The 26,038-nt window shown below is 39.5% G+C and overlaps 1 protein-coding gene across 1 annotated transcript in view; it reads left to right on the plus strand.

The window, feature by feature from the left end:
- The window catches only part of CDNF (cerebral dopamine neurotrophic factor), a 277,752-nt gene extending 252,639 nt beyond the window's left edge, over positions 1 to 25,113 (plus strand). The window contains exons 2-4 of the mRNA XM_069228725.1: positions 7,960 to 8,087; positions 9,458 to 9,599; positions 24,636 to 25,113. Of these exons, the coding sequence (XP_069084826.1) occupies positions 7,960 to 8,087; positions 9,458 to 9,599; positions 24,636 to 24,814 (449 nt within the window). The 3' untranslated portion in view covers positions 24,815 to 25,113. The remainder of the gene's footprint in view (positions 1 to 7,959; positions 8,088 to 9,457; positions 9,600 to 24,635) is intronic.
- Positions 25,114 to 26,038: the final 925 nt, after the last annotated feature.

Consider the following 26,038-nt stretch of genomic DNA (forward strand, 5'->3'; position numbering starts at 1 on the left):
GCAAGTCATACTTGCTTCCTCTAATGTAACTATCAGGGGATGCACTGTTTTGAATCCTTCTGTCCTTATGCCTGACCCTGTTGAAAATGCAGGTTACCACAAGGATGAGATTGAGCATGACTGCCTCAATGTGACTGAATTGTGCACTAAACCAAAACCTGACATTCAAGAATTCCTTTAGATGAAATGATTGTCATGTTTGTTGATTGCTTCTGTTTAAGAGATACAGATGGCACCCTGAGAGCAGGTTGCACAGTCTCAGGTGTGATAGAAGCCTATTGGCTTTGAGGAGTCTTTTCAGCCCAGGTAGCCAAATTGGTCACTCTTACTAGAGCATGCTGTGTTTCTGAAGAGCTTGAATTGACTATTTTCACTGGTAGTCAGTATGGTTTTGGTGTTATTTATGATTTTGGACAGTTAAGTCAAAGAGAGGTTTTATGACGTCTTCTGGCTCCCCAGTCCGAAACAATATTTGCAACCTGTTGAATGCATTACAGTTAACCGCAAGAATTGTTGTTGTAAAATGCATGACAAGCAGAAAATCTACTGATTATGTAACCTTGGGCAATACTTATGCTGATGAAGTTGCCCAATATTTCTCCCAATGGAGATGGAGAGTGGGTAAATGATGTACAAGATGAGACAAGTCAAAATTTTCATACTGACCTCTGTTGATACAGGGGAAGAAGTGAAACAATTGCAGGAAGATGTGACTGAGGAAGAACAGCAAAGTTGGGTCAGAGCAAGTTGTGTTAAGAGAAAATTAATATGATGTTTGGGTTTCAAGTGATGGAAGAACAGTGTTGCCAAATAGATTACTATCCTCTATGGCTAGACATTATCATTTACAGGCACAGAGAGGTAAAGATGCAGTGATCAGAACATCCAGACAAACATAGTTTAACCCTTGATTCAGAGTGGTTGCAGAAGGCACATGTCACAGATCTGTCACATGTCAACAGATCAAAATAGAAAAATGCACAGTTGTTACATTAAGCCATATTGGTAGGTCAGGAGGACCACTCAGCAGAATGCAGCTGGATTTTTATCGAGCTGCCAGTATGCAATTGACTATGATGTGGCTAAGTCATTGTATGTATTTTTTCACACTGGGTTGAGGCTTCCCCCACTAGCAGAAATGAAAGTCTCACAGTAGCAAAGCTGTTGCTTAGAAGGTTGATTTCTCGTTTCGGCTTCCTGACTTCTCTAGAATCAGACAGAGGAACTAATTTCAACAGTGCGGTCCTAAAAATGTAGCGTGCAGCATTACAAGCTGAGGAAAGAGTACATTGCAGCTACAGACCTGAGGCTTCAGGACTGATAGAGCAGATTAATGGAACGTTGAAATCCAGATTGGTGAAAGTATGTGCATCCACAACTCTGAAATGGCCAGGTGATCTGCCTCTTGTTTTGATGAGTATGGTACATCTGACAAAAAAACTAGATTGTCCCCCTATGAGATCATCATGGGAAGGACCATGAGATTGCCAGCAGCACCTGCAAATGTGCTTGTGAACATTACAGATAACTTAGTGCTGGATTATTGCAAAGGATTTACTGACGTGGTATATTCGTTGTCTCATCAACCTGGAGATACTACTGTACAGCCACAGCGGGAACTGTTGTGACCTATGTCCTGGCAACTGGGTCATGACAAAGAAGCATATAAGGAAAACATGCTTGGAATAGCATTGGAAAGGCCAGGTGGTCCTATTGACAATTACAGCTGTGAAGTGTGCTGGTTACATGCATTCCATACTCGTACAGTTCCAGATCCCCTACAGTGAGTGAGAGGGATCAGGTTTACCAAGCTGTTAGGACCAGACAAGTGGCAGCACAGACGTGGTCTGATGGGGTTCTGAGCGAGTCAACAACAGTGGATGGTACAGAAGGGTTGAGACAGAATCAGTTGACTCATGCAAGCTCAGATGCTGATGAAGGATCAGCCATGCTAGATAAAAGAGTTGTACCGAGAGACAATTGGCCTAAGAAGCATTCAGTGCCTGCTGTACAAGTGAGATCGACTACTGCTGAAGAACTGAAAAGTCGAGTCAAAGTGACAGATCCTGAGGGTTGAGTAAACAGAAAGTCAAAGAGAAAAAGAACGCCAAGCCGAATGTACTCAGCGTCTGAATGGACACATTTTTCTGCTGATGATTGGGAGCAGGAGTTTGTTACCTTTTGTACTAAGAATTCAAATCCAGTTCAAAATTCTTGAGATTGAAATTGCATTGGAGCTGAACTTTGAAATCTCATTGCCACTTGATGAAGAGAGACATTACACTTTGGAGGTGATTTTCAGTGATTACAAACTGTGCCTTTATTAGAGACATTTGAACATTTGGTGGAAGCCTTTGAACATTTGCAAGTAAAGAAAACTATTGATGAACTTTGTAGAAGACCAAGGAACTTTGTGAATAATTGCATTTCTGAAGAGGCTATTTTTTATTTTTGCTTTGTTTACAAATAAAAAGGACTGAAAAAGAGACAGTGATACATTAAAGTCGCTTTGCATTTTAGATTTGTTTTATTTTTTGAATTCAGGCTTTTGGTTTGGAATTAGAGAAGTCGTGGCATCGAATTGCAACAGATGTAGTAAATATAAATACATAAGGATAGGTTTAGCAGTAGTAACAGCGATTAAGGTTATATTATTGCTTACAGTTTTGAGTTTGCCCATAGCAAATGATTCAGAAATGATTGCACCCACACTTGTTACGTATTTAGTGAATCCCATTGCAGATTAGAATCCACTTTACAATGATGAGAGATATTTACACACTGATCGTTCTAGAGGTGATTTGTCAGCAAACATATTATAGGCTTTTGTGTGAATATGTAGATACCGTGGAAACTAAAGACTGTTATGTGTGCACACATTTGCTATCAGTAAGTGAGGGAATCACATATCATAGTTTACCCCTAACCTATGGAATTTCCTGTATTTTGTTATTAACACTGTTTTATCAGCAGGAGTATCATCAATACTTCTATTCTAATTATGATTTTTTTTCAATTGTCCCCATCACGAAACACTTGTGTAACAGTGCAAAAACAAAGAACATTTACACTGTGTGAGGATTCTTTGACTTACCTTGACATTTGGAACAGCATATGCACACAAGAATAATTTGACCTGCATTTTCATCCCAGTAGAAACCAAATTTATTGGACAAGTTGAGGAGATCAGAAGAGCAATGAAAACCAAGAAAGAAAAGGGGATAGTTTTACAGAATTTGGAAACAAATGCAACATATTCAGTGGCTGGAAATCAAAGATTCCTGGCTATAGATTGGCAACATGTAAGGAAGCTATGTATATATAAGCCTAGACCAAAGACTGCAAAATATTTTGTAGGTACTAGTGAAAGTAGACATGTATTTTTTGTTTAAGAATGCTTGGACTTTCATGGTGCATGGACAACACCCCACCATATCAGGTATTTATTTCATATGTGGAAAGAATGCCTATTACAAGCTGCCGAAAGGCTGATATGGTTCATGTTACTTGGGAGTAGTTATTTCAAAGATTTATCATGTGGAGCATTTTAATGATCCAGTATGGAATGAGAAATCCAATTACAGAGTCAAAAGAGGAGCTGTTGCTTCAGAGATTCTAGGAGATATTTTTGGTGCAATAACCCCACCAGAAGGTATAATCTTGAATGATATCAAGATCAGAAAGTTGTCTACAATAGTAGATAAGCTATCTACAGACACCGCAGGTGCCATATTATTAATGGACACAGAAATGGTTGCCATGAGATCAATGATTCTGCAGAATTGCCTTGTATTATACATCCTCCTCGCAAAAGAATTTGGAGTTTACAAAATGTAACATGCTCAAAAATGCTGCACAAATATACCTGACAATAGTAAGGAGATAAGAAAGTACATTGCAAACATGACTGACTTAAAACAGAACCTAAACCGATTGACAGCAAAAGGTGCAAAAGAAGTTACAGGTAATGGTTTGTCAGCCATTAGAAGGTGATTTGGAAGCTTAGGAAGAGGAGTTGTGGGAACCATCTTGAGACCTTACTTGATCATGATTTTGTGTGCCCTAGTTGCAGTTGGATTTTACAAGTTATAGAAGAAGCTGAAGGAGAAAAGAGCCAATAGCGGACAGAGAAGAGAGGAGATTGAAATGGAGACAAGGAGAAGTTTATATTACAGTAACATCAAGCAGTCAGAGGATTTCAGAAGATCTTATCTGAAATAAACCTCTGAAACTTTGAGCTGTGTCAATGAAAATGAGAGTGGGAGTATTTTGTAATGGAAATTTGCAATCAAAGAGGGGACAGATGTAGTCTAAATTTTAGTAGAGTCCCTTGTATCATAAAAGCAATTAGAATATGACAATGTATCTTCTATGTTAGTTAAAGCATCAGTGATTTGAATGTAGAAGCTGCACTGACACTAACTTTAAATATGCATGTGTTTACATTGCAGAGTTTGACTTAGGTGGTAGTTAAATTAAATCACATGCTAACAGGATTAAGTTGATATTATGGATTTTAGACTCTAGACTAACAGAATATATTGAAACAATATTGAATTTAAAATTATTAATGAATTGAATATGCGTGTAAAAGATCAAAAAAATGCACTTCGTTGTCCTATTTAATAAAGTGCAGTAACAAAGCTTTTCCGTTTAAAATGAAATACATATTAATGAAGTATTATTATTATTGAATTCATAAATTTGCATATTAATTGTGTTTATTCAAACATATTAATTAAATGCATTGTTTTAATTCATTTGAGTTAGCTCAAGTGAGGCCTGTTAAAGTTGTATTTCGTGACTGTTTAGGAAATGCTGATTAATTCTCTAACGTGAATTTTCTTTCAGATTTTGTTCCCATGAAAAGAGTAGATTTTGGTAATAGGCCCTATTGTTTAGACATAGAGAGAATGTATCTTATCGTCCTTGAGAGCGGGACATAGTGAAACATTGACTGCTGTTGTATAAAATAGTTTCAAACTTGCGTGGAGTCACACAGAAGGAAGATTTTCCTATGACAGACTTTGGAAAAGATGTGGATGTTGCAGATTGGAGTTGTGTGATCGATTTTTATTGGATGATGCCCCTTCAACGTAATGTGAACTGCTTCTTTGAGCGAATAAAATTGTTTCATCAACTTTAATATATCATTGATTAGTTGGACTTTGAGCATTTGTTCAGATTTTCCCGATATTTGCAGATTTCCAGATGCCCTGTGATCAGATATGTGCTGATGAAGAATGCTGTATGCTGAGTCCCTCTCTTTTTGCCCCTTTAAAAGATGCTCCTTTGAGATTTAGAAACCTTTTTCAATTCCCATCAGAAGACTCTATATTGAGGTTCTGATATGCTGATGCTTTCTCTTTTTGCCTATCTTTGTTCACCTTAGCTAGTCGCCTATAGTCCGAGATTATCTTTTTCCAAATGATTTTTGCCCTTTTTGTGCTTTTTGTCTTCTGCCCACATGTGTTCGCCGCACACATGTATTTCCCTAATTTGGTTGGTTGTAGGGTTGCTTCATGATCAGCTAAATTTAGGACTCTGACGAATTGAATTAACTGATGATTGCTAACCCTGAGCAATGCTTAATTTCTGTATCTTCGGTATTTCTTTTAATTACATGTAGTGCCCTTCTTGAATGCTTTATTTTTTTAATGCTGCTCCGTCTGAACTTATATTTCTGCCTATTTATCTTCGGTATTTCTTTTAATTACATGTAGTGCCCTTCTTGAATGCTTTATTTTGTTAATGCTGCTCCGTCTGAACTTATATTTCTGCCTTGGGAAACCCTTGGTGATTATGTATCTTTATAATTTGGTCTTGTAAATTGTCTACTTTACTTCGAGCTTAAGTTTGTAATAAATCCCTTAACTTTATTTTTTACTGGAGTTTTCCTTCCGTGGCCACCTTGGTCGTGGTAATTAAATAATAAGGTAATGTTTTGAAATTGTGTTAGTGGTTCTGCCACACCATTTACTGGGTCCAAAGATCCATCATCCTCAAAGAGCATTGATTCCTGTGAAGAATGATAATTCTCCATTGTAGGATATAATGGGATCGTAATACGGCGGACAGGATATTCATCACGTTTGTGATGGAATATTACCCTCTGCCAAGATCTAAATGGGACCCTTAGTCTTTTTAATTTCTCCTGTATATATATATTTTCCGCCTAATATCATAGCTGTTTGAATGGGGTCATTCAACTTTAAATGACCAAACATTTAGTAAACAATTGAATATGTATACTCCAATTTTTCCTGCAAGTGTTCAGATTCTGATAGTTCAGACTTGTTGAAAATCTCTACTGTCCATGGATCTTTGTGCAGTCATAGCAGTACAGCAGTGCACTCATTAGAAGAACGAGAAAAACAGGGAAAGGGGTGAGTGTGAAAGGGCTTGATTCACCCTCAGGGAGAATTAGTCTTAGTGAGTGAAAAATATCAAGGACTTCACAGGCATCCGGGCCCATCCTCGTAATGGCAGGTGGTATGATACTCCTGACAGATTAGGATTTCAAGTACAAACTCCAGGATGCTACAAGGCTGATAAGTAACAAGCTGAGGAGACAAGCAGTAGGTATGATACTGAATTCACAAATGAGAACAATAAGGAACAGATGAGAGACATCAGAAGGGAGACCAGGGGAGAACTGGAAATAACAAAGATGGGGAAAGCAGTTGTCCCGTGTAAAGTCTTAGGAAGCTGAGAACCTCAATAACTAAACTACACATTGCCAGGCATCTGCTTCATCTTGTATTTTACACATTAACTGTTCAGTGTAGAAACTGGCCACATCATTATCATTAACATTTCTGTTTGAGAATAAGTCTAAAGGGGATACTGTAGTTGATCTCTGGAGAATTAAAGTAATACACTGAAATGGATGTCTGCTTTTGAACTAAACACACATCTCTGTTTCTCTCATTGTATAATGCAGTATTTTAATGTTTTAAACTGAAATAAATAGTGTTTGATTCCCTGCTTATAGTAAATGTGTATTTACACGTCAAACAATCTAAAATGTAATTAGTTTGCTGATTTTCATAATATATAGTGACAGCTAATGAAAATTTAAATTGGTGGGTCTTAAACAACTGTCCCTAGTTGCAATGTAAGGGACGCAGCCAAAACGAATGAGTGCAATTCTCACATATCCGGTTTGATGGCTCTACATTATGGCACAATGATTCTATTCTTGAGTTCGACTTTGCTGTATTGATTGATTGTAAACATTTTTTACCCACGATGATTAAATAGATACATTTTTAAATGCTTTCTGGGTTTTTGTAAATGTGGTTTGGCCCTTAGATAAACAGGAAGGCTGTTCAAGAGTAATTGACTACTGCACTAGAAAAGGATGTATTACTTAACCTGACTGATATAGTCTCAGAAATACATAGTAGAAATTGTTGGCCAGATTGTATCTTACAGGCCAATGAGTGTCATTTAAATTTGTCAGCCAGAAATTATAGGCTTAATTCATTTAATAATTAAAGTAGAGCTAAATGGAAACCCCAATTTAATGCACAAAACAACAAAAATATCAGGCTGTGTGTGGAGGCATCATATAAACACACCTCTAGACGAGCCACCACAGATAATAGGCGTAAGTGCTCCCATTGCATTATAACAACCAGAGGATGGGTGTATGTGAACATTTGGCAAATTAAAATATAATTGAACCTAATAAAGATGGCACCTGTACACACCGTATTCAGACTACTTTTTTGGTTTACAAATAAATATTTTTGGGGTGTTTGGAAAAGCATGAGACACATGTAGAGGTTTACCTACAGCAATGGATAAGAGATTGCTACTCTTAAGCTTTATTTGGACAGGATTTTGTGAAGAGAGAAAGAAGAATATCTAAATGTAATACTGAATTTATCTCAAATGTTAATAGTGCTATCATCCCAACTACTTTGTTTATGTCTCATTCCTGTTTTTTCCTAGTGTGTAACACATTTTTGGAGAAATTTTACAACTCACTGAAAGAAAAGAATATTGACTTCAGTCCAACCACTATAGAAAGTGATTTGATACATACATGCAGATACACCAAAGGAAAAGATAACCGGCTGGTATAGTTCTTAGTTTACGTTTATGTTTGTTTTTTCAATTGTAAAACTGTTTGTTTTGGATCTCTCCCTTTGGAAGGAATATGTATATTGCACAAATGATAATGGGTGTTTGATTACTCTGTATTCGTAGTGACATTTCGTTACCAAATGCGTCTGTACATTGTATATTATTTGACAAAACATATCCAATAAAACCTGAGTTGAAAAAGACTACCTAATTAATGAATACCATTGATCCTCAGGGTGGTTTGAAGCTTCTGAAAGAGAATTTCAGATATTTAATCAAGTACTGGGAGGAGCGCAACCCAGAGACTAAGCATAATGATGTGGGTTAGATAATTTACATACTCTCAGTATCACCTAGGTCTGGGTAAAACCTCTCCTACAAAGCCAGTCTTGCAAATATCTAGTTCCAAGACAGTGCGGTATTTTTATCAGGCTCATTTGTGATGACTTTGATCTGTTCGCAGAACCTTAATTTGAGTTGTTTTGTGTGGCAGAACATTAGCAGAATGTTTCTTTTAGGTTAGTATACCACGACAAGCAATATACAACGTTCTGCATCTCATCTGCTTTGAGATAAAAGTCTGAGTAAGGAATAGGAGATATGTGCTGTGCTAAGCCAACCCAGTAGGACAGTGTAGTTTACCGCACCTGGTAGCTAACGTCATTGCTCACATGTTAACATTTTCTCAATTACTTTGACTTCAAGTTTGAGTGTGATCTGTCGGCTCAAAATGTAGCAGGTTGGTGTGTGACATGAAGGCTAAATCTGAGAAATAAAGTAGCATCAGGGCTAAATATGTGCTGGCTCAATTAATCTATGTGCTGGTTGTGAATAAATATTGTTGGTGTGTATAGTTGATGAATTCAGTTGCTGCGGAAAATGTAATGTAAGTGAAAGCGTGGTGTACGTTGGTTTTATGTCAGTTCAACCGCATGTTCAGCTTCTGATTTAATTGAATCATGCTATTGTTTATGAAGAGTTTCGGAGGGACAATAACTAATTTTAAATTGAATTAATTACAAAATCTTTAGTGGGTTGGCATTTTATTTCCTTATTCTATATAGCGGGATTCAACAGAGATTATTAGCATCTCAGTTACTTGATAACTGTGGGTTTGGTGCTTTTCTGAACATCCAGAGTTAGTCCTCGTTGCTTATATCTGTTATGAGGCTCCTGCCAGTTAGCTGCGAGAGTAAAACTGATTTTAGCTGACAACAAATTACACCCCTGAGCTACGAACCATGTACAAGGGCATATTTAGGCTCTAATGATTTTGTGTACTATTTGTTGTACAATTTCCATGTGTGTAAATTGTTGTTATTAAACAGCTGTGCATTATTGTGATTATTTCTTCTTTTCATAGTGCTATTACCTCGGGGCAACTAGTGATGCCGCCACCAAAATCACTAGCGAAGTCACTCGTCCTATGAGCGCTCACGTGCCTGTGAGCAAGATCTGCGAGAAACTGAAAAAGATTGACAGCCAAATCTGTGAGCTCACATATGGTAAGGCACAGCATTTTCACTGTAATAAATACATACTATACTATACTTCACAATATTTAACAGTTAGGAGAACTACGCGACATGTACTGTACTGGGGTGCAATGAGTCTAACAAGGTGCCACTGTAAAGACTTAGGGCCTCATTACGACTTCGGTGGTCCTTTCATAGGACCACCAAAGCCACTGCAGGCAAAAGACCGCCAGTACTGGAGATGTTTTGCCCACCATATTAGGAGTGTTCCGCTGGGCCAATGGGCGAAAACTGCATTGTTCACGCACTGGCCCAACGGAACACTCACCACTACATTGACGATGGCTTGTGATTGAGCCAGCAGCAATGTTGTGGTGCATCGGGTGTGACAGCACCCGTTGCGCACTTCACTGCCTGTAATATGGGCAGTGAAATACGCAATGGGGGTGTGCATGGGGGCCCCTGCACTGCCCATGCACGTTCCATGGCAAGGCTGGTGGATGGGGACTCGTAATCCCCAGGGCAGCGCTGCTTGCAGTGCTGCCCTGGCAGATTACAACCGCTGGGACCGCCAGGCTGGAGGTTGGCTGCAGCCTGGCGTTTTCGGCGGTTGGACCCTCGCGGCCCCTCCACGTTCATAATGGGGCGGTTGGACTGACCTGTCTGCGGCGTTCCGACCGACATCGCGAAGCTGGTTGTGTTGAGACCGCCAGCCTCATAATGAAGCTCTGAATGCTGTACATTTTCATATTTAAAAATGTATTCTTTTAAAGTAATTTTGTTGCTAGCAGTGGTGTGTACTGGCTTCAGAAACTAAACCACAATTTACCAGTTCCAGCTTAAAAATACACACGTGAGTAAACAAGGCACTGGACAATCGAATGCTAGGAAAGCTTGTTTTTCATAATATCAGAAGACACTGAGGAAAAAGAAAACCCATTGCATACTCTGTTTTTGCCTTAACCTGGCAGATATGGTCTCCTTTTCGTAATCCCTCCCCCTCTTTGTGTCTTTCTTCTCCCATCATTTTTTGCGTGTTTGTCATTCTCCACATATTGATAGTCACAGAATTGGTATGGAACCTCAGACAGAGGCTCGTAGTGTAAAGGACCTAGGTTTGTTTGTAATTGTTATTACATAAGCATAATCTTGTCTAGATTTCAGTACGGGTTTGCCAAATTTGCGTTGTTTTGTTTCATGTAATTATGTCAAATTTGGCTAAATTATGTGAAATTACACAAAATGCGAATTCATAATTTCATGATAAATTTTTGTTGTGAAATGCATCCTCGCGTCAATATTTGGTGCCAAAATGCATTTAAACAAAGCACCACAACAAAAACTGGTCACGTTCTGTTGTTCCCGTGCATTGGCAGTAGATTTTTAGCGCACATGGCATCATTTGACATAGATGTTTACTTAGAATGGTGCTCAATTATGCAAAGTGGGGTAATGATGTAAGTTCTGGAATTTTGCATACAAGATTATGATGGCCAGGTCAAAACTTCTACTTGATTACCCTGCGGGGAACTCAAAAACATTTTGGAGTAATTGCTTCACCCACAACTTGTTGTAGCCTGCTTCATCATTGGCGATTATCCACACCATGGTAGGTAAATATCACCATGGTGGACTCAACTGTTTCTGGGAGTTCTTAGATAAATATGAACTGGATTATAGTAGGGATCCAGAAACAAGATTAAAAAATCTTAGGGTATACAAAAGGACTTGCCTTTATTGTTCAGTACCCTAGATATGGGTACAATTAAGTTAATATTGGGTGTCAGATGAGGTATAATGGTTTACCTATCTGTATAATTGTGCCAACATGTTTCAGCCTTTTTTGAAAACCCATACGGGTCTCAGGCCTTCATCAGGGCTGTTATAACCCCTGCTATTTACATATTCACACCATGCAATTAGAAATGAGGCCTAATGATCTCACATATTATCAGTCTCTTTACGGAGAGTTAATTATGAAAATAGAGTTTACAAAAAGAGAGAGAAACCCACGGGAACCATGAAACTGTTTTCATTTCAATATATAGGTTACTCACTCAACACGCATACATGCTGTATAATTTGTTTCGTATTTGTTGATTATTCTTTAGCAGTAGAGTAAGTTTCTCAATCTCTGTTGAATTAACTTTGTGAAATTGTGAATTTAGTGTTAGGCACCACAAAACCACTGCAAATACACTTCGCCTGTGGGCATGCAAAGGTGTGTATGATTTTCTCCTAACAGGTGTCATCATACACATCATTTACCATTAACTCCGGGTGGTTTAAGATATCTCAGGTTGGATCAACGCGACACTCACACACTTCAAAATTAAATCAAAAGGAGAATAGGAGATACAAATAAACCATAATCTTTTTTCTACTATGGTATAGCGTCATTGTATAGGAGGATGGGCTAAAATGTGTGCCCTCTGTTTAAAATAAACACTAGTTTTTTTTAACAGAGAAAAACTTCTAAGGGAATGCCACCCCATTTTTATCTAATGCTTAATCTGATGCTTTTTTTTGCTACTGTTAAGGAAGATGGACATGAAAGACAAACGAACACAACCCTATCATACTATTCGTATTTATGATAAACTACATATATCATTATTGGGGGAGGTGGTGCTCTGATAGTGAAACCAGTACTTTTTATTAGTCTTATAAGAATTAAAAGATCCACTGAAGATATCACTGTTGGATTATAGCAACACACTAAATATAGCTCAGTTTTCTTGTTTGTTAGGGCCCCATCCTGATGAATGACAAATTTCCATAGTTTTGGCGGTGCAACATAAACACCATAAAAAGATATGGCTGTCACAGCCTCCTGCTCCTCTCTTACTTCACAAGGGGATGTGCCTGCATGCACACCTAGTGTGTTCCCTGTCTGTTGGTCACAAAACAGTTTTAGTGTTCACACAGCTGTTGTTTTGAATGTCGTACGGTGTGATGACTCAGTGCATTGGTGCAATGACCTGTCCAAACTCGTCAGCCTCATCCGCCTCTCTCACTACGTAGGAATGATAGGAAATTAAGTTCCCTCATTCGTCTCTCCTCAAAATGCTCCTCTGCCTTGAATGTGGTGGCAAAAAGGATATAGATTTATCCTAATGTTGTTAGAGAAAAAGTGAAAGCAATAAGGGGCAAAAGTAATCCCACGTCATTATTAATACAACGCATTGCGGGGAACAAATAGTATACCAGGCACTGAATAGTGCTCATCATTCAAACAGCAAAGAAATTGTCAGATGCACTACTAGTCAAGATTAAAATTAGTGAGGCGGCCTTAAAAAAACACCTGTCAGAGAAGCTGTTTAAGAAAAAATTGTATGAAGTTGATAAAACCATCACTGAATTCAAGGATTTCTTGACCCAGACTAAAACAACCAAATTCCAGAAAGACCTAAGGGAGTTTCTTTTTATGGGACCTTACCATATTCAAAACCATACTATCGCCCAAAAGCATCAGAAACATCTGATAGCTCCAGATCTGATGGATTGTCTGCAGATTCTAGTGACAGCAATACTGAATATAGAAAACCTTTGAAATGGAGAAGAAAAAGACCCCGGAGACCTAATTTCCCAACCCACTACACTCTACAAATTTTTGGATGTAATTCTTTTGTACAGCACCATCACCTTCTACTGCAACCTGACTTCCCTTGGTTTCAAGCACCAAATACTTTTGTAGGCAGAAGAAAAGAGCGTGGATGGTAAAAAGATCAAAGAGTACAGTGGGAGAATCAACAACAATAGATAAAAGAGACCCGTCCCTAGCCAGGAACAAGTAAGTCATGAATGGAATATTTAATTTGAGTGACAATACGTTCTCAGACTCCCAAATTCAAGGGCTAAACAAAGGCCTAGGCTTTGTTCTCACTCTGAAATCAGACCTGTTCAATTTGTGAAAAGAACTCACTGAGTTAATTCGCTATATTCGCTTATCTGTATTCTTTTCTGACAAACCAGTGATTGGCCAAGAGAAGGAGCAGAATACAGGGTTAATAAAAAAACTTCTGCCAATACCTAGTAGCATGCCACATGAATTAATTGCTTTTGAACAGGCAGTGACAGGTGATATCGATCAATTAAAAAACAAGCAGTCACAATGTTAATAACCTAAATGAAAAAGAGCAACAGGCAGTAAGTGGGATTAAAAAAGTGGACAAAACCCTAATAAAACCTGCTGATAAAGGATGAACCACTGTGGTATTACCTAAAGAAATGTATAGAACAGAATGCCTGAAGCTACTAAATGATGCAAGGACCTCTAAGTGACTGAATAAGAACCCTAATAAGGACATTATGGAGAGCAAACATGTCATGGTCACTGAAGCAGAAGAAAGAAACTGGATAACAAAGCTGGAGGCAGAATTTATACTAGAAAATATCAAAAGGTTCCATATTTTCACATCTTACCAAAGATACATAAAGAAAAACACAGACCTCCAGGGAGACCAATCATATCAGGGACTGGGTCACTATTAGAAACCTTATCTAAATTTACTGATGACTTTTTGAGGCCTCTTATGTCACAGATGCCATCATATGTAAAAGACACAAAAGACATACTGAATATTCAATCTGGACACCAAACTACTTATGACTATGAACATGGAGGCCTTATACACCAGTATCCTTCAGGAAGCATCACTGAAGGTACTAGAGGTGCTTAGAACAAGGCTGGAATGAGACTCAATTACACCGATTGATTTGGTATTAGACTGTAAACATATAACTTTAACTAGAAAGTATTTCAAATTTGAAGATCAATTTAATCAGAAAATGGATAGGATGTTGATTGGCAGTATATTTGCCCTAAATATAGCATGCCTGTATGTGCACAACTTCAAGAGTATGCATAATCGAGACATTACTAATCCATATTCCAATAACATCAGGATTTGGAAACGCAACATTGATGATATCTTTAAACATCTGGAAAGGGAGTAAATTTGAAGCTTGTGATTTCACTAATTGGAATTACACCAGGGATGAATTTCTAAGGATCACTATGACCTTGAATAACAAGAATATCTCGTTTTTAGTCTTCTACATGCATTCACAGAATAACAGCCTCAAATGTGATGTATTCTATAAACCAACAGATTAGAACAGACTGTTAAGTATTGACAGTTTCCACCCTAAGTCACTGAGATATAATTTACCGGTGGGTCAGTTCCTCAGACTCGGGAGGAACTGTACCGACAAGAGAGATTTTAAATGTCATCCTGACCTATTAGCAAACAAACTAAAGGAGAAGAAATATCCGGGTAAATTACTAAATAACGATATGAAAAGAGCCTTGTATAACTCTTGGGAACAACCTCTCAATTCCTTTGAGGAACCCATAACAGACAGTCTAATCTACTTACTCTAATCAATTGAAGAAGTACAAAAACATTGGAAGATCCTAACTTCAGGTCCTCTTTATCTCTCTAAACCAATGTTTTTGTTTGAATGTGGTAGATCGCTCAAGGACTCTTTGGTCCACACAAGACCAAGGACTGTTGAAACAAAAAAAACACTTTAGAATCAGCATGGAACCTTCCCCCGGTGTCCGGCCATTACCATTGTGGATGTTGCAATATGTGTCCACTCACAAAACAAGCCAAAGAGCTAGATTTAGGTCTTACAATTTCTTGGACATTAAGACACCACAGTAATTGTCACTCAAAAAACATCATCTACATGATAGTTTCTCCTTGTGGTTTAAGATACATAGGAATGACGATTCGAAAAATCCGTACAATTATAAATGAACATAGGAGCACTATTAGCTGTAAGAAGACAATAACAACAGTGATGCACATTTCTTTAAAAAAAAAACACTCAGAGAATGATTTAGCATGGTACGTGATTGATAAACTACCTCAAGCTACACATGACCTTGATCGTAAATTGTTCTAACTTGAACAGCGTTAGGTATAATGACTAAATTGTCCTGCAGAAGGTCTTAACAATGATATGCAGTGGTCTCAGTTGCTAGGTGGATATAAATGAGAATGACCTTGTGAACTTTAAAAAATAACAATTGGCCTTAGTCATTAGATGTAAAAATGACCTCATTGAACAAATAAACAACTGAGCATATGGTGAGTTTAACTCTTATAGGTAACAGAAATACACAAGCTGAGATCCTTTTGTTCTTTATGACAGGCATATCAGCTTTCCTTCAAAACATATAAACAAGTGCTAAGATTCACAGTATCTTCTCAATTCAGTGTGCAATCATCATACCACTCATGGCTCTTACGATAACACACTGCCAAAGACATCTGTCAGTCTAAATGAACGCAATTCTTTTTCTGCAAGTGAATAACAATGCGCTAAATTAATAATGGTGTGGGATTGATGATGCTTCTTAATGTTTGGGCTAAATTTGTATCCTTTTTGTCACCATATCCAAGGCAGAGCAACATTCAGAGCGAGATGAATAAGGGAACTTAATTTTACCTAAATAGTGAAGGAGGCGGAAGAGGCTGGCATGTTTGGGTGGGTCATCTTGCTAATGTGCTGAGCTATAGCGTCTTACAGCATTCAAAACAATGGATAACAGAGCCTGGCCAGAAGTCAAGCCTTGTGTCCAAACCAAGCTGTGCAGCACCATAGGGTGTGGGACAGGCACAGGGTCTGATTGAAGGTTGGGCACCCACAAGAATTTGGGTGCCAGGCCTGGCCAGATGGCAGACCCTGTGGCCAATCCTGGCCGAAGGCCAGGCCATGCTGCCCACTCCCCACAGACAAAGGTCATGGGCAGTAGGCTGTTGGGCGCGCCATAGGGGTAAGGGCACATGTTGCCCCAGCTGATGGGGCGCATGCTCTACTTTGAAAATGATAAAAAAAAACACAGACATTTATTGAAAAAACCCAAAGGGTAATATAATGTTATAGTTAGGTATGGTAATAAGATAGTAGCTTAATTAAAAAAATATATATAACTTATCTGATTAAAACAAGGGTTAAAGTTATGTTATAGATAATAGTTGAAATAAGATAAAAACTAACGTTTAAATAATGAAACAAAACACTGAAATTCACCAGGTATAGTTTAGCAAAAAACTACAACTTGTGCCACACTGCTTCCAACCTCACATATTGAACACTGATGACTTGACATCATCCATGAGACTGCTGTGCACATTACTTCATAAACCCTTACATCATTCTAAAAAGGATAGTTGTTACTAAAGGGCCTATAGTCATATATTGCATAGAGGGATTGTGTCTACATTTTTGAGTGCATAGAATGGAAATACTGTAAACCCTAGGGGTCAAGTGTGGTGTGGTGTGGCTGTGCAAGTTGAATGTGACACTCTTTGCAAACCAATAAAGTTTGGGATGCAAGTAGTACCCCAAGTTAAACGAGGTAAAGGTGAGCACATATGATGTGGGTCGCAGAGACATGTTTCAAATTAGCTTGCACCTTAAAGCCAAAGCCTGTTGCAAAAGACTGCTCCACCTAGAAGGTAGTTTAAATTACACTGGGGTTGCAAGCATGACTCTAAGGTTGAATGCCACTGTGCTCATCTCATAAATGCTTGTAGAATATTTTACCATACAATGGAGGGTTGTCCATAGAGCATGGCAAACGTTGTCTTAACAGTGGCAAGTGCATACCTATCAGCCACTTAACTTAGGCCATGTGAAGTCTTTACAAGGATGGCTCTGTTACGGTGAATAGAGTGCAAACTTTTCTTGGAGGGTGTTCTAAGTTTAAAAATGCGGTGGTGCCATTAAGGTCTGTGAAGGTATTTTGTTTGGTAGGTGGGTGAATACCAGTAGAAAGAGGGTTACATTCACCAATTGTGGGTAATGTCAGATACAGCATGTGGTCGAAGGCAATGTCCATTATTACTTGAAGTGTAGCTTGCTGAATTTCTTCAAGTCCACAAATCCTACAGGAGCCTATCACAATGACTTCATGATATAATTTGACATGTCATACATGTCATGAGTGATGTAATACGTAAAACTCATAAGCAGCGAATGCTGGGGTCGCAAGTTGTAGCCCACTAAACTGACAATGGCAAACTTAGTGTTTTTTTTTGTCCTTTAAACACTATTTATTATATCAGCATATATATATTACCTACTGCTGATATGTCAAGAAGGGGCCGTGAAAAAGGGGAGGTCCCAAAACATGTTTTCCCACTAGGTATTTTGACCACGACTGCCACCCAAACTGCTGGATGATATTACACCAAATTTGTGATCAGTGTTCCAGTCTTGCACCTCGTAAACCAAATTTGGCAGAAAGCTAGCTCTTGGTCCAAAAAAACTTGCTTTTTGTGATTTGGTGTAAATCCATTCAGTAGTTTTTTTAAGATATTCAAGGGAAAATGAATGTAGCTATCTAGGAACGTAGATCCTCTGTGGATCCAACTGTCCCCATGCCGATATCTGATTGGCTGCCAACACTTCAACCAAGAAATGTTGGCAGTCATTTTGGGACTTAGCTTTAGCCGAGTCTCAAAAAATGAAAAAGGTCAGGGTACACATACCCTAAACACCCTAGCTTTGGTCCTGGGTCCTCCTGGGAAACCTCCAGGGCAAAACATATATTTTTTAAAATTTCCAGCAAAATCCACCAATGGCTCTGCAGAGATTGCAGATTTGTTTTTTTTAAAAGCTCGGGCACCCACGCTTCTTAATAATTTGGCCCCCGGGTGGGCCAGGTCCTGGGGGCATGCACAGTGTAGTAAGGAAGGACAGGGACAAATGCTCTCCCTCAGAGGTTTTATAAGCCCCAGAGACTACCGCCTCCTTGGGTCTACAGATTACAAATACTTAGGGGGGCCTCATGGACTTCCCCGGGGACATCCACCTCCCTGGGGCTATGTTTAATAATGATATGGGAGGGCGGCACACGGACCCCCACGGGCCCAGGGGACCACTATCTCCCCGGGGATACAATGACATTTAAAGAGGGGTTCTGAGCAGAACTCCCAGCCCCGGAGGCCTCCACCTCCCTGGGGCCAATTTGATTTTTTTGATGGAAGCGGAGACATGCAGGCAGGGAAACAGATGAAAGTATTGCTCCTGCATGCAGGAGCCGCATTTTCAGCAACTCCCTACATGCAGTAGCAATTCCTGCACCGTAGGAGGCAGGGAGCTGGCTGGGACCGTGTGGGCCTTGAGGCTACCGCCGAGGTCCACAATTAAAAAAAAATAATAATAACGAAACCTGCCCTGCATATTTATGATGCATAAATACACAGGGCAGGATTCAATCTGGCAAATAGCTAATTTCACATAAATTAAACCTCAACAGGAAGCGTATACAGATAAAAACAAAGCAGATGCCCAAATTAAGCTTCGCTTTTGTAAAGTACTAATCATCCTAACTTCGTGCTCATGGCCAAGACAAACCAAGTGTGTGTTCTTTGCATTTACAATGTGCAAAGTTATCTTTAAATCTTGATGGAAGTGTTTGCATCCTTGCTTTTTTCAAGCGCAATATCGCATGTAGTGACTGTCACAAGTGTGTTCTTTCTTGTCATCTGCTGCTTAGACCACAGATTGTGTTATCCTTCTGAAAATCTGCAAGTATGTAAAATGCCATAGAAGTCCTGCCCATTTAGGCCTGCCCTATATACATTAGTGATATACAGTGCCTTTCCCTCATTTTTCAAGGAAGATGGACAGCTTACAAAAACGACCCCCGAGATTATTTCCCAGCGATTTTGAAGACGTGTTCTTGATGTACAGGAATATGATCAAATCTCCACCAAACAAAGAAGCACTTCATGAGTGCCCTGGGGTAGGCTGCAGGGCCTGACCACGGGCCCGAGCCTGCGGCCAACCTCAGATGCTGTCATGCAGGTTCTCATTAGGGTAATGAGGCTACTGGATTTGGGAGATAGGATCACCTGGGTTGTGGGTACTGAGCACAATTCCACAGCAAGTGATACCTGTTGGCCTAATCTGGGGTTTCTGGCTAACTAGCAGCGCCCCATCTCTGACCGAGATGAATGTGGTAACTGGGCTCATGGCAAGATAGACTCCCCAGAGAATCGTGGTACATCAGATCTCATCCCTTTCTCTCAAGTGCCTAGATCTCACTCAGGCAAAGACAATGGAGGCAGAATATATTTCATTAAGCATTTGTTAAAATATCTGCATCTTAGATAAGAGCATGTGCATAGCAGTAACGATAATGATAAAAAAACAATAGGAGCAGGCATGTTACTAAAAGTATGAAACACAAAAAAGTCCTACCATGCTGTCTAAACAGGGAAGTGGATCTATGATCCCTCACATACGCTAAGTATTCAGGTTTCCCCCTTGGAGAACATTATCCCTCACACCTCAAGAAAAGGCATGAAGTCTAAAAAGACACCGCCCAATCTGGATCAGGGCTTGGTGGTCTAGCAGGTAGCTGCAGTGAAGCTTACAGCAATACAGTTGTGGTCATTTGGCTAGAATCTCCCTCTGACTTGTCTGGGATGAAGGGGTGTTTTATAATAAAACAGCTAACATTCTAAGAAATGGTCCCCACATATGAGTGCGTGTTTTTCTGTGAATGTTGGAGACACAGCATACCACGTTTGTCGGCAACCCTGTCTGACTGTAGCCTTGGAGAAAGCACAAAGTGAACTACATGTTCTACAAAAAATGTGATGCTTTCCTAGGCGAAAGAACAATAAGATAGAGAAAATAAAACAGCTCCACAAATGTAGCTATTGCTAAAAAAATAAAGCAGTGCCCAATACAATGTAATTGGGTTAAAGTTCACAGCGGCATGCCTAGGTAGCTAAAACAACGTGTTTAAAACATGGCTAAAAGAGCTATACAACACTGCGCATGGGTGAAGGCTGCGCATGGCACAGGGCTGGGTGGTTATAGGAGGGTAGGCCGCTGGTGCCAACCTCTTCCACATATGGCTGAAGGCCATGCATGGCGGCGGTTGGGTAGTTGGCCACACGCCCTGTAGCTAATCCCCGCTTCGCACAGCCAAAGGAGCAGCAGGGGTTTGATTAATATAAAGTGATTAAAATTACTTTATGTTTACAAAAAAAAGAAATTTACTGAAAAAAACGAAGGTTACAGGGACGTTATAGTTAGGAAATAGAATTTAAGAATCCGTAAAACTTCACTTAAAAAAACAAAGGTTACAGGAATGTTATAGTTAGAAATTCAGCAGTTATGGTTATTTCAAGTAACTATAATTCGCTCCTTAAGGTAACTATAATATAGCCATAATATGTGGCGTAAATGAGCAGTGCATGGCGAGGGTATGAGTTATAGTGACCTGAGATAACCATAACTATAACTGCTGAATTTCTATGGTTTTGTGCGAGTAAAGTCAGAACCTAACTATAACATCCCGGAAACCTTTGTTTTTTTAAGTGAAATAAATATATATAAAACACACACAGATATAAAGATATGCACAACACAATGAGGTTGTGGTGTTGTTTTAAATACTGGCTGTGCGACATGAAGCCAGAGTGATTCACACCTTAGCTTGCCACTCAGACATCCTTACTACCAACTTCTCCTTTGAGTCACATATTGCCAAGAAAACAGACAGTATGGTTCTAACTCAAACAAACTGAACCTCTACCTATCCAAAACCAACTTCAGAATGACTATACAAATCCTGATTCTCTCCCACCTGGATAGGGCAGCGACATGCTGACTGCCATACCTGACTCTAATCAGACAACACTGAAAGGCATCCTTCATGCCACCACGATTCTTAGCTAGGGTTAAAAAAAAAAGGCTATATTGTCTCCATGGTGAAGGACTGACATTGGTTGCAATTCAGGCCAACCCCATCAGCAAAAGTATTGCAACATGTACATAGCAGCAGGAACCAGCCCACAAGCTTATCTGGTGAAAGCTAACGATTTCAGATGGTCGTTACAATGCAAGGAGTCATGATATCACCAGGCTTGGAACAAAGAAGAGCAAATTGAGAAAAAAACAGAATTAAAGGTTTGCACCCTTTAAGCACCAATGATAAGGAAGCATTTTCTTCATCACATGATCTTTTCACCATCTCTTCTGCAATTCAGATATGAAAAGAACATTTCGATGGAGCACCTCATCAGGCTTAGTTAAAGGTTCCTAATCCCTGCTGTCTCAGGTCCATCAATTAAAACCCTTGAAAACCTCCCCTTCCACACAATTGTACACGATCCTGCATTGCTTCCTGCTATTGGCCCATCCTTGTCATAGAGTTATGGGTACAGGGCTGCATCTCTCCCCAACTAGTTTCTTTCTTAGAAATATCGGTGCATACATACATGCCAAACTTCCCAGGAATCCCTGTGACATATAAGTACAAACAGGAATAGCATTGCAGGATTCCATCAGTCGGTTTCAAGTTGTAGGAGTTGATAAATAATCTTTCAGAGAGACCTCATTCTTTAAGGTACAAGTAATGCCATGCAAAGTCCCTAGTGATGTTGTCTTTATAATGGATTTTGCATTGCATTGCCATGTTGGGAGGACACAATTCACAAAAACATCAATGATAGAACTAGTTTGTGATACTCCTCAGCCAAATTGCAAGGGCAAAGGATGGCACATTGAGCAAGACCGAAGAGAAAAGCATAATAGATATGATATGTCAGAGATTGTGCTAGGCAAATATGGCCTACTTATAGTTCCACCATAGGTTCACCCTCTATGCTTTGAATTCCTAACACTAAAACTCTGATATTGCTGAGGAGGACAGATGCGCTCTTAATAGGACAATTCCCAAGTGGACTGTCGTTTGAATGGGATTTGGGCTTTTGTGTCTTTCTAGGTGCTGGAACAGTGGGCCCACATTTATGAGGCAGAAAATCTGGGGTGGTTCAATAACTTTGGAAAATGGTTGCATTACAACCCTGATCCATATACTCCTCCTTGTCATCCAGCTTCCACCCTACCATTTCCTATGCTACTCTCTCCCATCCTCACCAGGTCCCTCCCCTTGCCCACCTAGGAGTCCTTGCACATGTTTGCTACTTGCTCAAAGCAGAGCAAGTGATAGATGTGTGTGTTAAACTTTCAGATTATGGAATTATGTGCAGAATCCTGCCCTATAAATCTGGGTCATTGAAAATATTCCCCTTTCTTAGGAGTTTAACTTGTAATAGCAGGAATTCTGTGCACATAGGTGGGCAGGTAACAGAAATTCACCTGCTGCAAATCTCTGCACAGTATTCCTCTTGAGTCATAATCTGGGCCAATTTATCTTTGGTTGCTCCCACCTTTATAGAACATGCACACGGATTGTCCTTCGTAGGTCAAGGGGACTGGGAAAGAGAATGATCAATTCCATCACTTTCTCCTTCAGATCTTTTAGTCAACTAAACTTACTTGGGACACATGGGGTCACAGTGAGATTTGATGCAGAAAATAAGAACTTCAACAAGAGAGGCTGTCATTTCCTCTACTTTCCATTAACAAAACACCCATTGATGACTAAGCAGTATGGGCTATATGAAATGTATGCCTTTTAATTTGTTGTATTTGTAGCTTTTATTACTGTGCTGAATCGAGATAGAATTAATTGGTAATGATGCTATCCGAAATTAAAAAACATACACATTAAAATTCATAATTTCATCTTAAAATTCATAAATACCTAGTACAAAAAGCTTCTGACAGGAGCCTGTTTTCACGTGGATCAGTAATTCCACCTGGGATGGACTAATTCAGCAAACTCCTAGACGATGGGTGGTGCTTCATGATTTCTTGAACACTTGCCTGTTGTTTGCCTTAGTTCTATGGGTTTTTCAGGCTTTTATTAACTTACAGCAATGCAGTTGCACATGCTCACATTTGTAACCTACAAATAGTTGCTCTAAAGTGTTGAGATTCTATTTCAAATATTGATATATGCAAGTTCTTAGGTGAATTATTTGTGCTTATCTTATACAGCATTATAGATGGGTAACAGTGAATTACTGGGATGCTTTTCACTTAGAAGTTCTGAGTGACATGACATAAACAACAAGAGCAAAGCTCAAGTTGTCTCCCCCACTCAGGTCATCTGTCCCTGCTTTCAACTGCTACACAAGAGCAGAGGAGTAATAGGAGAGAAAAACATAACAAGGCCTCTACTCCCTGTCCTAAATTAAAAAGAAAAATACCGACCTCCTATCACCCACCTCCACCACTCTCTCTTCCTTCCCTTCTCTCTCCTTCAGGAGTTGTGTTCCCTGCATTCCAGCGCTGCTATGACAGTCTCTCAAAGATCCCAGCAGCTGTAACTCACCTTGCTACCCACAGCAATGAATTATCACATTTACCATGTGACATTCAGGCTAAGGGCTCTCAGTGAGAGCTATACTTAACTATCTGTCTTAGTAACATCTTATTTGTAAGTGGAGATTTGCCGCCACCCCACCACACACACACACACACACTTGAATATGCCACTAACACAAAAGAAAAAATTTGATGGACATGTTTTAGATTATCAGGGAAATATTTGTTTTGCGCATGTGTGATCTCTTGTTCTATTCATTAACAGTTTCGGAACATAGCGAGCGTAGAAGGCCTACACAGTTCCTTATTTATGGACTAGTTGACATGACACTAATATGTAGATACCGAACATACCTACTCACTGTTTGATTCATTATTCCTATGGGAACTCCAGGTGCCCCTGCTATGCATCTGGAATTGAGACTGTAAAGGCAACAGGACCTAAAATCGTGGCATTGCCAGTCTGAACAAAACCTCGGTTTATGTGGTTAACCAGTGGAAACAGCCTAGACTGCCACTTTTTAATTATGATGGAAGAGTTATCTATGTTACATCAGCCAAAATGATTACTTTCATATGAATTTATTTTTTACACATTAAGAGAAGATGGCATTCAGGAAAAGAAGGTTAAAGATTTAGATTGCACTGGAATCTTGGTTCCACCAAAGCTCAGGAGGTCCCAGCCTTCACTTGTCGGAGGCGAGAAATCCTTTGTTTACATAGGTTGTGGGTCTAGAGAGATTGCTTGTTTCTAGGCCCGTGCTGACTCTGAAAGCCCCTGAAGTGCAGTCAGAAATGTGTTCAGTATCAGGTTTAAAGCTTTGTTCCGTTTCTTTTTCTTTGTTACAGATAAGGTGCTGGATTTAAAGTCAACAGATCTTTCCAAGCTTAGAGTACTGGAGCTGAAAAAGATCCTAGACGGCTGGGGAGAGGTGTGCAGAGCATGCATAGAAAAAACAGACTTTGTGAATCTAATTAAAGAGTTGGCTCCTAAATATGCTTTTGCAAACCACAAAGCGGACCTTTGATGCTCTGAAAATGCAACGCAGAGCAAGCTTTTGTGCATCTGGCCCTATTGACTGATGATGAGTCTTAATATTTCTCAAGATGTTAGTATTATAGGGCTTTTACAATTGAAAATTATATTTTCATGATAATACATAATAAAATAAGATCTTAAATCCGCACTAAACAAATTACATTTTTGTATTCCAAGCATGCCATTGATGTATAATTTAAGAAGTAATTTCAAACTGCATTTCTTCTTGATACTGTTTCCCTGGTTACTATTTGGAGACTTCTAATAAAAATGAGGTAGAATTTAAAATTTAAACAGATTCGGCTTTAGTTGCATCCGTGCATACACCTTTTTGAGCCTGTCAAGCTTTTTCATTGGGACTTGCAGCTAGAGGGGCCAAGGACTCAGAAAATGGGATTCCGGGGTCCAAACTAATCAGATTTTGCGTACTTGGTCTGTGACAGAAAGTAAACCTCATAAAGTCTCCACTCTATGGGAAAACGCAGATGAACAGTCAAGGCCTAGATATAAGGAGGTGGTGTAGGATGAATTTTCACGTAGGCTCTCATTATTCTAATGAGACTACTGGATTTTGAGAGGCAGAATCCCCTGCGGTGTGGGAGACTGAGTCTGACCCACTACAGGTGACACCTGTCGCCCCAATCCGGGTTTTGCTCCGGCTAACTAGCAGGGCCTCATCTCTACCCAAAGGCAGGGATGATTGGGCTTCCGAGTGCATGACATAATTGATTTCTCTCACTCAGGTCTCATCCATTTCTCTCAGTTACATTAGTCTCACATACACAATGACAAACAGAGGCAGTATATGTTTCAATAATGTTTTAATGAAGCGACTGCATCTTAGACAGCAAAGCATGGACTGCAATAATCAGGATGATACAGCATGACAAGATTAAAATTGTGACAAGGAGAGTAAAGGATAGAAATAACGCTACCATATATCCTACATATAGGCTATAATAGAGCAGAGCATGTTAACCTCTAATTCTGCCCTTCAGGTTCCCCTGGGAAGACATCATCCCCCATACCTGAGCAAAGGCCTGAAGTCTGCATAAGCAGCTGTAGCGAAGCGCTCAGCAATCAGCATACAGTCGTGGTTCTCTGGCTGGAATCTCCCTCTAACGTGTTAGGGATAAGGAAGTGTTTTTATAATAAAACAGCTGATGTTCTGAGAAAATGCCCCTAGGTAAGGATATGTGTTTTTCTATGAATG

This window comes from Pleurodeles waltl, chromosome 4_1 (genome assembly GCF_031143425.1).
Source record: "Pleurodeles waltl isolate 20211129_DDA chromosome 4_1, aPleWal1.hap1.20221129, whole genome shotgun sequence".
NCBI lineage: Eukaryota > Metazoa > Chordata > Amphibia > Caudata > Salamandridae > Pleurodeles > Pleurodeles waltl.